The 13,579-nt window shown below is 49.6% G+C and overlaps 3 protein-coding genes across 3 annotated transcripts; 2 read left to right on the top strand and 1 right to left on the bottom strand.

The window, feature by feature from the left end:
• The first annotated feature begins 340 nt into the window (after positions 1 to 340).
• Positions 341 to 4,734, top strand: LOC117861441 (beta-galactosidase 11). Its single transcript, XM_034745001.2, has 15 exons — positions 341 to 585; positions 676 to 788; positions 920 to 986; positions 1,092 to 1,184; positions 1,297 to 1,440; positions 1,602 to 1,696; positions 1,836 to 1,941; positions 2,054 to 2,138; positions 2,269 to 2,555; positions 2,658 to 2,842; positions 2,928 to 3,037; positions 3,161 to 3,270; positions 3,394 to 3,603; positions 3,678 to 3,823; positions 3,908 to 4,734. Exons 1-15 carry the CDS (start codon positions 349 to 351, stop codon positions 4,404 to 4,406), a joined length of 2,487 nt encoding a protein of 828 aa, XP_034600892.2. The 5' UTR covers positions 341 to 348; the 3' UTR covers positions 4,407 to 4,734.
• Positions 4,735 to 6,069: 1,335 nt separating this feature from the next.
• LOC117861563 (acyl carrier protein 3, chloroplastic) lies at positions 6,070 to 8,523 on the bottom strand. The gene is made up of 4 exons (XM_034745134.2): positions 8,343 to 8,523; positions 7,397 to 7,495; positions 6,911 to 7,033; positions 6,070 to 6,515 (listed from the first exon to the last, which is right to left on the bottom strand). Exons 1-4 carry the CDS (start codon positions 8,388 to 8,390, stop codon positions 6,387 to 6,389), a joined length of 399 nt encoding a protein of 132 aa, XP_034601025.1. The 5' UTR covers positions 8,391 to 8,523; the 3' UTR covers positions 6,070 to 6,386.
• A 3,963-nt stretch (positions 8,524 to 12,486) lies between these two features.
• LOC117860371 (bZIP transcription factor 27) lies at positions 12,487 to 13,579 on the top strand. Its single transcript, XM_034743647.2, has 2 exons — positions 12,487 to 13,143; positions 13,257 to 13,579. The coding sequence occupies exons 1-2, from the start codon at positions 12,802 to 12,804 to the stop codon at positions 13,329 to 13,331; spliced, it is 417 nt and encodes a 138-aa protein (XP_034599538.1). The 5' UTR covers positions 12,487 to 12,801; the 3' UTR covers positions 13,332 to 13,579.

Here is a 13,579-nt window from a genome sequence, read left to right on the forward strand (position 1 = left end):
TTCGTGCACACGCGCAGCAACCGCCTGCCTGCCTGCCTGGTGTGGTGGTGGTGGATGATGTCGCACGCCCGCACACACGTCGGTCTCCTCCCGGACCCGCGCGCGGCGCCCGGCGTTCCCGGGCGGCCGCTCACCCCCCGCGGCGGCCTCCGCGCCCTTCCTATTTCAGGATCACTACTAGGCCCGCGGACCCCTAGCCTCTAGCCCCTCTCTCCGTTCCCCCGCACGCACGGCCACGCCACGCCACGCCACGCCCCCCCGCCCGTTCGTTCCCCAATGCGCGACATGTCCGGCCTCCGCGCCCGGGCGCTCGCCGTAGCCGCGGCGGCCGCGCTCGCGCTCGCGCTCATGGCGCCCGGCGCCGCGGCGGCGTGGGAGCTCACCAAGAAGGGCACCGTGGTCTCCTACGACCGCCGCTCGCTCATGATCGACGGCCGCCGGGAGATCTTCTTCTCCGGGTCCATCCACTACCCGCGGAGCCCGCCGGACATGTGGCCCGACCTCATTGCCAAGGCCAAGGAGGGCGGCCTCAACGTCATCGAGAGCTACGTCTTCTGGAACATCCACGAGCCCGAGAAGGGCGTGGTAATTAAGCACCATATGCATCTCCCACGTCTATCTGCTTCTTCCATGCATGATCCGGCGCCCGATCGATCGGTTCCTTCTTCCTTGCAGCTCAACTTCGAGGGCCGGTACGACATGGTCAAGTTCTTCAAGATGATCCAGGAGCACGACATGTACGCCATCGTCCGGGTCGGGCCCTTCATCCAGGCCGAATGGAACCATGGGTTTGTTTGTGTGGCTTCCTCGTCTCATTCAGTCCATCATTGCGTTCTCATCGTCCCAAATCATGTGTAATAATCTGCACCTGTTCTTTTTTTCCCCCATTTCCTTCTGCTACGTGCCGATTCTTTCTCAGAGGCCTGCCCTACTGGCTAAGGGAAGTGCCTGACATTATCTTCCGGACGAACAACGAGCCATTCAAGGTGACGAATCTGATTTTCATTATATTTTTCAGTTCCTGAAACCTTGTCGATTGTGCGAGCTTATCTGGCTCGACGATGACCTGTCGGTTTTCTCTGTACATGCAGATGCTCATGGAGAAGTTTGTGAACCTCATAGTGAAAAAGCTCAAGGACGCCAACCTGTTTGCGTCGCAGGGAGGTCCCATCATTCTAGCACAGGTTCATTCACCAGTCAGAATTGTTGCAGCAGCCTTTTGAGTTTTATGTGTCTGGCCTGATGAACTTTTTTTTATGAAATGCATGCTTATGCACAAATCTGCCTGGCATGCAGATTGAGAATGAGTATCAGCACCTGGAGGCGGCGTTCAAAGAGGAGGGCACCAAGTATATCAACTGGGCAGCGAAGATGGCCCAAGCTACCAACACCGGCGTGCCATGGTTCATGTGCAAGCAGACCAAAGCTCCTGGTGAAGTGGTAACTTTATCATCGTCAAAATATTTCCAGACTTTCAGCATAACAACTTCAGTAGCTGCACATACTACATGGTCAAACCGTCTGGGTGATAGCATTTTCAGTTAAATTTGTACTTTGAAAAGAACAACAGCAATAATCTGCCATTGTTTCTTCCCCTGTAGATCCCAACCTGCAATGGGAGGAATTGTGGAGATACATGGCCTGGTCCGACCAACAAGACCATGCCTCTCTTGTGGACTGAGAACTGGACAGCGCAGTAAGTTATTACATCAATAATCCATTAACTAGTCTAAGTTCAACAAGCTATATATATCACCGTCCATATCACTTGATCGCTGTATCACTGCAATTCTCATTGCAAAATCAACTACTGTTTTCTTGGTGTAAACAAACAGGTACAGGGTATTTGGTGATCCACCATCCCAGCGTTCGGCTGAGGACCTTGCATTCGCTGTGGCGCGTTTCTTCTCTGTCGGGGGTACTATGACAAACTATTACATGGTACTGAACAGTAGTATGATCTTCTTCACATCATGCGTACCATTATAAGTTAGGATGAGCATAAGTGTTGATGCTGAATTCTACCGTTACATTTGTCTGAAACTCTAATCAGTATCATGGGGGTACGAACTTTGGAAGGACAGCTGCTGCTTTTGTGATGCCAAAATACTACGACGAGGCGCCTCTCGATGAATTTGGTAAGACGATGTCGATAGTAGTCGATAGTGATTTTTCCTTTTTTTTTCAACTCTGAAGAATCCCATCAGCTGTGTTGATGCACTAGATTGTGATGTATGGCTTGCAACGATGGTGACAATGCTTGTTCAGGCCTGTACAAGGAGCCTAAATGGGGCCACCTCAGGGACCTGCACCAGGCGCTGAGGCTTTGCAAGAAGGCCCTGCTATGGGGGACGCCGTCAGTACAGAAGCTGGGCAAGCAATTCGAGGCGAGGGTGTTCGAGTTGAAGGAGCAGAACGTGTGCGTGGCGTTCCTCTCCAACCACAACACCAAGGACGACGTGACCATGACATTCCGGGGACAGCCCTACTTCGTTCCACGCCATTCCATCAGCATCCTCGCCGACTGCAAGACCGTCGTCTTCAGCACCCAGCACGTAAGCTATCGCCCGGAGCTCTCATGTTCCTGCGTCGGGTATGGACGAATGAATCAAAGAAATGGTGGCCAGACACTGACTGAAGCTCATGCATGCTTGCAGGTGAACGCACAGCACAATCAGAGGACGTTCCACTTCACGGACCAGACGGTGCAGAACAACGTATGGCAGATGTTTGACGAGGAGAAGGTCCCCAAGTACAAGCAGGCCAAGATCAGGACGCGCAAGGCACAGGAGCTCTACAACCTAACCAAGGACAAAACTGACTACGTCTGGTACACCTCCAGGTACGGTTGCTTTGCCTGGCAGAGCTCCTGCTCAATGCGATGGCGTCGTGTCGGTTCTTAGTGTCGGCGAATGCCTGTCCTGCAGCTTCAAGTTGGAGGCCGACGACATGCCGTTCCGCCGCGACGTCCGTCCTGTGCTCGAGGTCAACAGCCATGGCCACGCCTCGGTGGCGTTTGTCAACAACGTCTTCGTAGGTACTTGGAGCTAGCACATGTATTGTTTCCGTTCATTGCTTCTGCCTTGCTGCTCTTTTCTTGGTTTCCAGACCACAACTTGGGGTGTAGAGAGAAGATGAGCTCCAACGTTTGTGCGTGCAGGATGCGGTCACGGGACCAAGATGAACAAGGCGTTCTTGCTCCAGAAGCCCATGAACCTGAAAATGGGCGTCAACCACGTCGCCGTCTTGTCATCGACGCTGGGAATGATGGTGAGCATAGAACTATTCAACTACAGATATCTCCACGCAAGCTTCAGGATGCTGTTTTTCGTTCAGCTCGGTCTCCGACAGGAAACATGGGAAACATAGACGATATATAATGGGTTGTTTCAGGACAGTGGCGCTTACCTGGAGCACCGGGAGGCCGGCATCGACAGGGTGCAGATCCTGGGCCTCAACGCGGGCACGCTGGACCTGACGAATAACGGCTGGGGCCACATCATCGGCCTCGTCGGCGAGCAGAAGGAGATCTACACCGAGAAGGGCATGGGGAGCGTCACCTGGAAGCCCGCCGTGAAGGACAAGCCGCTCACATGGTACAAGGTAATTGAAACGACAGCGTCACTAGCAGTCGCTGCGTGCAACCATCGCGGTGCTAACTTATGTGCGTTTGTCAGAGGCACTTCGACATGCCGTCGGGAGAGGACCCGGTGGTGCTCGACCTGAGCCCGATGGGCAAGGGCATGATGTACGTCAACGGCGAGGGCATCGGCCGCTACTGGATCTCATACAAGCACGCCCTCGGTCGGCCATCACAGCAGCTGTAAGTGTAAGATTTTGGTTAACTTTCAGCCATGATTATCCAGGCCTGCAGCTGATCATCAACACGTATCATATACGTTTGAAGGTACCACGTGCCGAGATCCTTCTTGCGCGAGAAGAACAATGTGCTGGTGCTGTTCGAGGAGGAAGGCGGGCATCCGGACGCGATCATGATCCTGACGGTGAAGCGCGACAACATCTGCACCTTCATCTCGGAGAAGAACCCGGCGCACATCAAGTCGTGGCAGCGCACGGACAGCCAGATCACGGCGAAGGGGGGCGGCGACCTCAAGCCCAAGGCGACGCTGTCGTGCCCGCTCAAGAAGGTGATCCAGCAGGTGGTGTTCGCGAGCTTCGGCAACCCGCAGGGCATCTGCGGCAACTACACCGCCGGCAGCTGCCACACGCCGCGCGCCAAGGAGGTGGCGGAGAAGGCCTGCCTGGGGCAGCGGACCTGCACGCTCCCCGTGGCCGCCGATGTGTACGGCGGCGACCTCAACTGCCCCGGCACCACGGCGACGCTCGCCGTGCAGGTCAAGTGCTCCAAGAGGTCGCCCGGCGCCCCCGCCGCCGCCGCACAATAATCAATTCGATCATCCACTAGCTAGAAGTAGCTCTTTTGTGTGATCGTTTCTTGAGATGCTGCTCTACACTGCTTGCTTCGTGGTCGTGGGCTCGTGGCTGGTCCTTTTTTTTTTTTAACGAATTCGTGGTCGTGGCTGGTGAGCTGGCCGGAGACGTCGATCGGACCATCCGTGGGTGGCACGCCGGGGAATAGGTTGCATATTGGTGGTGGTGTTATCGTTGTATAAGCTTTACATACATGTAGGATTAGAGTGTTAATTTGATGAGCAAACATGTATGCAGATGGTCGTTAATTTGCTGATTAATAATGGCAACAATAATGAACAGCCTAGTGCACTGACTGACATATTGTTCCTGCAGCTGAACCTTCTTTTTGTTTGGATTCTTAAATTAATTAAGTCATTATCTAAAAAAAATTAACGACGCTGCTAGCGCTCGGACGTCCGATCGGATGCTCCGACGAAATATTAAAAATTACCTAGTGTAACATTAGTTATCAATGTTTGCAACATGAAAAAATAATGTGTAAAAATAACTATATCGTCCGACTCTGAGATAGAAAAATTTTCGCCGCAACATAAACACTATATTTCGTGCAACATTCACTATGAAAACATGCAAAAATAATAGTATGTCCGAGCGTCCAATTTTTTTATGATTCTAAATGTATATTCTGTAGCATTACCGAAAAACTAATTAAGTAGCCAGATTTATGAAAAGAGAAAAAGAGAGGAGCGTTTAATTTGTTGATTAGCCATAAAAGGATCTCTTATGCCTGTGGTTAGCTTTGATTGACGATCGAAATACCATTGTAAAACACACACGAATGCGCCCACAAAGAAATATCATTGTGACGATTATGGGAAAACAAAGAAAAAATATCATGCAAAAAGAAACACAAAGAAAGAAAATAAATACAAAGAAATATATATCATGCAAAAAGAAATAGGATCATGCCAAAATAAACCAAAAAAACAGTATCGAAAAACGTAAAAAAACACAAAAAGAAATAATATTGGAAGTTTTTTTAAAAAAAGGGGGCGAGAATTGAACTCGCAACCTCTCACACCCAAAGCAAGAATCATACCACTAGACCAATCGCCCTTTTATTATATTTTATTATATTTGATTGTAATTACTGTATGATATAATGGCTTGATGTAGAAATGTTAGGAAACTCTTGTAAGCGACATTTTATTCGTTCTAGAGATACATTTGTCATCACGTGACCATTGGGTGCCATTTGGGCTGCTTGCTGAAGTCGTCTCGTTTCAATTTTTTTAATACATTTTTTTAATAAATGATCTTTGGTATGTCTATGGATATACGTTATGTTTAAATATATAGCAATTTGAAAAGGACGGTATAAGTTGTTCATTTTTTAATACATGATCTTTGGTGTGATCTTTTCAAATTGGTGGAACAAATACACTCGCCTAGTCGCCTGAGATGGAATAAAATGGTGTTTTAAAAAGGAAAGTTTTTATCACAGTCCTACATACACGTCCCTACTACATCAGCCAGTAAATATATGACTTGACAAGCTATTTAGCTAAAAAAGCATACTAAAGAGTATATGATATGCTCTTAGCCGTCTGAAAATGAGTATACAGCTCGGCCTTAGATGGCCACGGTGTTCACAGAACGCTGCAATGGAACATATAAACAAATAACTGCTATTCCGCATTGCTAGTTATAACACCGCGAACATCATCAATTTGGCAACCTTTGCTACATGCTCCCAAGATCCCATTTTCTTCGAGGAAGAACCATTCATACAACAATGAACTGACAGAATGCGCACCACCGTAATGTTCAACAGCTTAAAATCATCTCGGTATTATTACAGACACAGTGGAGAACAATGCTGAGACGATCGCCAATCCTTCAGAGCATAGAAACCTAGATAAGGGGAGAGTGGGCAGGGCAGGAACAAGGTAGAACTAGTTTGCGAGATCCCAACATCATGCCTTGTGACTTCAGAGTGATTTCTCAGCAACAAGCTTGTCAATGAGCTCGGCAGCATCCTCAACTGTCGCAATTGACTGCGCGCTTGATTCCTCGACGCTGATGTCGAACTCCTCCTCAAGGCCCATCACGATCTCAACCTGAGATAGATACAGGGAAAGTGTTATTTTAGTAGAACTAGAGAACAGAGCGGATACTCATTTGCCAAAACAACTTACGCATCAACTATCACATAACCTTAGATGCATCATTCATGGTACCAAAACACCCAATTTCCTTGTTTCATGCTTTAGATTCAATATCAAACACAATCCAGTAGAGATGAGAGGCGAAAAAAAATAACTACTACCTGTATTAAATATGAACTGAACAAGGTTGGCACAACCGCCTACTACCCTCTAAGGTCTATAGAATGTGATTATGTGACTTCTTTTATAAATACTACCCCTGGGATAATTTGTCAAAGTTGCTACACAGCTTCATGATACAAAACTTCCTAAACACATGGCATAAACTCATGGGGGTGTAAAATTACCGTATCAAGTGAATCTGCACCAAGATCAGAGAACTTAGAGGCACCACAAACTTCAGTGCCCTCTGGAACAGCGAGCTGCTTCTTCACAATTTCACAAACCTTGTCCACTGTATCCTTCTTAGCCTGTCATAACGCATATTTCAACACCTAATGAGATACTGCATAGTGAGAAAATATAGGGTGCACACAAGCACTGTATTGTATCAGTGGATGATCTGTCTAAAACTGCCATCCTCCCACACTAGGAACTGATGTAAGAAATGACAAACATGTCTTAAATCTCAGATGAATTGTTCAAAGAACAAATAGAAGCGGGAATTACATCCTTTTACAAAAAGGAGGATGCAGTAACTCTTTAACACTACTGAGCACTACTAGTTCAGTTGAAATCCACAGAAACAGCATATCAGTAAACGGCTAGCTATGTCACAGTAAAACAAACTTGGCATATGTATAGCATGCATCAGGGAAGAGGATGGAACTCACTGCATAGCAAACAGCAAATCTCTTGGGCACTGAATGCAGGCGGAGGAATGCATTGCCCTTCCTCGCAGCAGAGAAAGAGAGCGAGCTCGTGTTGACTGCCTGCAATTCAAGGAACAAGCATCTTGAGATAACAAAATTTGTTATTTGAAGACTACCACACATATAAACAAACAAAGAAAGGCAGTTGTAAATTTACGCCACAATGATAATCGGTTACCACACTGATTGTGCTATTGTCCTAATGTTGTACTTGTACATCAGTAAGGTTGAACTGTAGAGGTAGGAAGAGACAACTGGCATAGGCATTCATGCTATCTACTCAACAGAAACAAATTCCAGTAACAAAAAACGAATAAAGCAAGCACACATGATGAGAATTTATATTTGCACAGCTCGGCTGACTTCATTCCAGCGCTAGATTGCTAGAATATTAAGACCATCCCTGTCACATCTTATTACCGCATACAAAATTACTTGGCAGGGTAACTAAAGTGAGACGCGCTTAACGGTAAGTCCTAATTCCTGGTTACTTGCAGAAAACATATTCAGTATTTACACCACAGAAGGCTTGATAAGAATATATCAACTTTGCATGAGAGCAGATCTGTCCAAATCCACTTTGAAAACGTCTCAGTAAAGCGGCCAGCAAGCGCACACAAAGGTAGCTTTCCCCATGGAAGGAAAAGGGCAGCCATCAAAAAGCTCACTACAGCTCTACGACTGCAAATCCACAAGTTGATTGAACACGGCAAAGGGGGTTGGTTCTTCACGCCCCAGCCCCAGATGACCAGATCACCCGCGCAAACCACCATACACCTAGATCACAGGCATGCAACCCTTATTAAACCCAACACCAAACCCCGGGCGCGACGCACAAGCCGGGTACACGGAGAGATGCGATGGATCTGAAGAGGAACCAGCGGCGGTCGCGGCGGATCTGCTATACCTTGACGGGCCTGGCGAAGGAGAGGGCGGATCCGGCGATGGAGGCCATCGGGGCGCGACGCACGCGATGCGGAACGGGGGGAGGCGGCGGGCACGAAGCGCGTGAGAGCGACCGGGGGAGGTGGGGGCGCTGGACGGCACGGGCACGGCAGGCTGCTGCTGCTGGGTAGGTCGGAGCAGTGGCTTGGCCTGGCCGGAGCCGAGGGTTTTATATACAGGGCGGGGTGGCGACGCCGCCGCGCGCATCGGTTGTATCGACGGGGCGGCGGGGTCCGCGAGGCCGGGTACGGGCGGGCCCCACCACGCAGGCAGGCGGTTGGGCGGTGGGGGCCTGGTGATGAGAAATTAAAGGTTACGAGGAGACAGACGGGCTGGGCCCATCCGCTCAGGCGTTTAATGGGTGGGGCCGTGGGGGAAGGCCGTTGTGGTGTATGAGAAAGAAGCGTGAGGCCCAGCGTACGACGAAGGGCCGAGGCCCGGTAGGACGACATGGCCCTCTACGGCCTGCCCCTACTACCGTGCAGTAATGGGATCGGCATATCATATCCCGACCGTACGTTACGGCCGAAAATTATATCAGCCAGCCAGGCAATGTTCGCTGGAGGACAAAAAAATATATGGCCGGTCATGGCGGCAGCCGGACGTTCACGTTGTGACCCATGCAGGTCATGCGAGAAGCGTGCGGGCGTCGCGTGTGGTACCCGCCGCCGCCGCCGCCGTGTGGTGGATGACGGATCGACGGCCCAACCTCTCGCCTGGTGTCATGTAGCGCGACGACCAACGCCGGTCAGCCCTATATCGTGGTGGGCACAGGCGAACCAGGAGCAGGGGGCCACGGCCCAGTAGAGGCCCAAATAGTTTTTGGGCCTACTCTCTGTATAGGCTGACAAGGTGACAGGTCGGTCAGCCAGCCTATCGTGGATCCTGTTTTTCTTCCAAATCCAATCCACCCAGCTTTAAGGGTGCTTGGTAGATGTTGGTTCCACGTAGATGACAGTTTGGAAGATCGTGTTGCAAGGAACAGTTGTATCGAAAAAGTGAGCGAGAGTGTCTATTCACTCTGACTATCTCATGCTCATTGCAATGTTTAATTAGTACTCGCTCCGGTTTTTTTTATGGTAACATATGCCTATCAAAATTCAAACTTTGCAATCTTTGACTAATAATTTTTTATTTTTATAATATAAATTTTATATGGAGTCGTAATCAAATATACTCTATAGTGATTATAAGTTTATAACCATAAACAATATAATATATGATAAATGAATGGTCAAAGTGATATTTGGAAGACCGTGTCTAGTCATACCATACCTTATAGATATAGATGGAGGGACTAAAGAATTGATTGACCTATTTCTAAGCTAGATTATTGGGGACACCCTAAGTTGTACTCTGCGTATGCTTATCTAAACAGCGAGTCCCATGAGGCCATTCTTAATCGTAGTTTCATAGATAATAAATAAGTTGCCATGTATGTAATTTTGATGACATGGCACACTATTTATAGGGAGAGAAAAAAGTTATTTCATAGGGATAAAATCATGTGTATACTATTTTCAAGATCTTTGTATCTTGCATGTAGCCTTGAAAATAACACAAGATGAAACTATGGGGGCGTTTGGTTCCCTTTGCTTATTTTTAGCACGTGTCACATCGAATATTTAGATACTAATTAGGAGTATTAAACGTAGACTATTTACAAAACCCATTACACAGATGGAGGCTAAACGGCGAGACAAATCTATTAAGCCTAACTAATCCATCATTAGCAAATGTTTACTGTAGCAACACATTGTCAAATTATGGATTAATTATGCTTAATAGATTCGTCTCACCGTTTAGCCTCCACTTATGTAATGGGTTTTGTAAATAGTCTACGTTTAATACTCCTAATTAGTATCTAAACATTCGATGTGACGGGTGCTAAAAATAAGTAAGAGTAACCAAACCAGGCCTATATTTCATCTATAAACTAATTATATTCATGGGCACTTGGGCTGTGTTTGGATCCACCTTGCTTATTTTTAGGGCCTAAAGTTTAGTCCTCCTGTTTGGATGTAGGGACTAAATAGTGTTTAATGACTTAGACAATGACCACATTACCCCTAATTATTGCTACCCCTCCCTTTTTTCTCTCCTCACAGTCTGCTTCCCTCCCGCCATTTCTTCCTGGCGTGAAGACTTCCTAGCGCCTCGCGCCATGTTGCTGGCGCGCTCCTACTGCCTACTACGGTGCTGGCTGGCGTTGCCATTTTTTTATTAAAACCAAATAATGTTTAGGGAAACACAAATGTCATTGTTACAAAATAAAGGAGCTACGACCTATTGAACCATCCATCGGCTATCCAATCCCGAAACTGATTCGTATTTTGATCTTCGTCTCCATATTGGGTAGTACCTGCATTTCCTTGAGACGATGATGCTTCCGACGATGCAATATAGTTCTCATCATCATCCGCCATCTCAAAGTCTACATCCCCAATAGCACTCTCTCTAATAAAATTATAAATTGCCATACAAGCGATAATTATTTGGCTTTACTTTGCCATTAGATAAGCCAGTAAATCACGCAAAATCCACCATTTCCCCTTCAAAACTTCAAAAGACCGCTCGATGATATTTCTTAGTGACGAATGTTGAGGTTAGTCCTTTTTTGAATTTTTTCCTATTTCCTTGTAACCTCTACTAGTGATTGTCCCACCAGGGCAATTCCCTAGCCGTATTTGTTCAACAGCAAGTTCACAAAAATGGTACGTGTTCTCTTCGCTCCAATTTGCCTTGACAAACTTGTTTTAATACACAAAATGTTCGAGACATTTCGATTCTTACATCTTACAGATCAAGTCGAACTACACTAACAAATCAAAGTCTACATTGTAACTACACTAACATCTAACATATCAAACTACACTAACAGATCAAAGTCGAAATTGTAACTACACAACTACACTAAGCAAAACAACAATAAGTTGAACATTAGCATGCAAAGGTACAAAGAAAAGGATGCTTACAGATGGAAGGAGTCCTCAGCTTCGTCATCCAAGTCTTCATCATCCCCTGTTGATCGAAGGAAAGGCGGCTGCACCGGCAGAGGATGCACCACGTCCCATGCCACTACCGGAACCCCACCTCCCACGACATCCACCTCCCATGCCTCTACCGAAACCCAGAGGCGAGTTGCCAACGCGGAGGGGACTTCCACCATGGGGGCCTGAACCCAGGGATGGCGGATGGGATGCAGTGTTGACAGTTCCACAGCCACGGTGACTACGCGTAGGGACACTTCTTCCACGGCCAGAACTAGCACCACCACCGCTCGGTCGAGGTGGTTGGAATGAGCCAAATCTACCGCCATCGCCACGCCCTCTTCCACGCTGCAGGATACCTAAGTACTCTTCGAGGAAGCGGAAACACTCATCCTGGGAGTTGAGATCAAGGTGCTCCATGTGCACCCTCCCAGCCGAGAGGCCTGGGGCCGCCAGTGCGTTCGCCGGCGCTTGCGACAGGAGATCCAAGTCGTCGGGGTCGGGGATGACAGCAGAATGAGGGAAGGCGGGAGCCGCCGAAGAAGATGCCCCCTGCGAAAAGTAGTCACGGTAGCCGTTGCCGTGTCCGTCCATGGAGTGGGGAGGAGCGGTGGTAGTAGCGGCGGATCCGGGTGGGGGGAGCGGGCTGGTGGCGGCGGAGGCGTGAGGAGGAGTGTGGTAGGTGGCGATTTACAGGAGCAGGCCGGCGGTGGCGGAGGTGTGGCTCGGACTGGGGTTGGTGCTAGTGTATGGACACGATAGGAGCGGATCTAGGGGGAATAGTAGGGGCGCGGCGGCGGAGGCGTGGGGAGGAGTGGGGACGCCGGCGGGAGGGCGGAGGGTGCGGCAGCGGTGGGGAATGGAACAATAGGCACAAATGGATGGGTGCGGGGATGGGAGAGAGGGTCACGGGTAGGCAATAAATGAGGGTAGCAGGTGTTCAAGGTGCACTTTAATCCCCGTAAGTAATCTTTTAGTGATTTATGGACTAAAGTTTAATTCAGGTAAGTGTTTGGAATTTTAGGGAATTGTCAGTACTTGAGCTGAGGGTTAAAGAAGGTACACGTGCCCCGATGGTAAGAGGGTGCCATAAATGTCCCTTGTCACCCTGCCGGTGACGGCCATAACTTTTCCTTCCTGGTGGAGGCTGCTGCTGCTGAGGCGCAGAGCTCTGCTGCTCAAAAAATAAATGGAGCGCACCTATCATCGTCATCATGCGTGCGTTCCCCCTCGAAAAAAATCGAGTGCCTTTTACGTTTCCGAACAAGAAAAATCGAGTGCCCTCTCCGGGCGGCTACTTATTAGCACACTGGCCGTGTCTTGCTGGCTGCAGAGAGGTGAAGGTGAAGCTCATCCAGCCCCGACGGCAGCAAGGGATTGGACTCGAGCGCTTCTCGATCCGGGCAGCACGGCGGCAGAGCCAAGAGAGGCATGGAGCCGGAACGAGGGGACGCGGCGGAGCTGCTCGTGTGGGGGACGACGGGCGCCGGCAACAACGACGACGGTGCCGCCGCGGCGTGCCTCTGCCCCGCCGCAGTGGCAGCCGCCCCAGGTTCTGTGTTCCCCCGCCACGCGCTGGAGCAGGAGATGCTGCGCCGCGGCGACCTGCAGCTGCAGGGCGGCGTGGGCGACCGGCGCAGGGAGCGGAAGATGAAGAACCGCGAGTCGGCGGCGCGGTCCCGCGCGCGCCGGTACGCGTACGTGAACGAGCTGGAGAAGGAGGTGAGCGCCCTCCGCGCTGAGAACGAGGAGCTCAGGAAGCTCTGCGAGGAGGTCAGTGTGTGTGTCTCCGTGCTTGATGATAAGCATTTCTCTTTGAGGAGCGCTAGGCAGCTAGCTCATTCGCTTCTCTTAACAAGTTCTTCACATGTTGGACGCGTGTGCAGCTGAAGGAGGCCGCGGAGGCGCCGGCGAAGAAGGCTCCCCAGCGGCTGCAGAGGACGTCATCCGCGACATTCTAGCCAGCCTGCATCTATCATCGGCCGGGCGGAGAAGCTCGCCTCCTCAGTTCCTCTTGCTGCGTCCCCGTGCAGAGTTGTAGATGGATAGGGCAGGGTAGTGGATCTCTCGTCTCTGGGCTCTGGCTGGACAGAAATGGTAAACGCCGGTTCCTCGAACACCCCTTGTTTCGGGGAAGAAGCCTGTGGGGGGGCCCACTGCGAGATGAAATGATGCTGCCGCGGTGGTGACAGCGAGCTGGCTTGTCTCT

Source organism: Setaria viridis, chromosome 6 (genome assembly GCF_005286985.2).
Source record: "Setaria viridis chromosome 6, Setaria_viridis_v4.0, whole genome shotgun sequence".
NCBI classification, from domain to species: Eukaryota; Viridiplantae; Streptophyta; class Magnoliopsida; order Poales; family Poaceae; genus Setaria; species Setaria viridis.

Excerpts from the sequence above, each read along its gene's own strand:
- LOC117861441 (XM_034745001.2), top strand. The coding sequence starts at position 349 with ATGGCGCCCGGCGCCGCGGCGGCGTGGGAGCTCACCAAGAAGGGCACC. Across the intron at positions 586-675 it reads ACGAGCCCGAGAAGGGCGTG|CTCAACTTCGAGGGCCGGTA; the intron begins GTAATTAAGCAC and ends TCTTCCTTGCAG. Across the intron at positions 2,556-2,657 it reads TCGTCTTCAGCACCCAGCAC|GTGAACGCACAGCACAATCA; the intron begins GTAAGCTATCGC and ends GCATGCTTGCAG.
- LOC117861563 (XM_034745134.2), bottom strand. The coding sequence starts at position 8,390 with ATGGCCTCCATCGCCGGATCCGCCCTCTCCTTCGCCAGGCCCGTCAAG. Across the intron at positions 7,496-8,342 it reads CCTTCGCCAGGCCCGTCAAG|GCAGTCAACACGAGCTCGCT; the intron begins GTATAGCAGATC and ends CTTGAATTGCAG. Across the intron at positions 7,034-7,396 it reads GATTTGCTGTTTGCTATGCA|GCTAAGAAGGATACAGTGGA; the intron begins GTGAGTTCCATC and ends GCGTTATGACAG.
- LOC117860371 (XM_034743647.2), top strand. The coding sequence starts at position 12,802 with ATGGAGCCGGAACGAGGGGACGCGGCGGAGCTGCTCGTGTGGGGGACG. Across the intron at positions 13,144-13,256 it reads TCAGGAAGCTCTGCGAGGAG|CTGAAGGAGGCCGCGGAGGC; the intron begins GTCAGTGTGTGT and ends ACGCGTGTGCAG.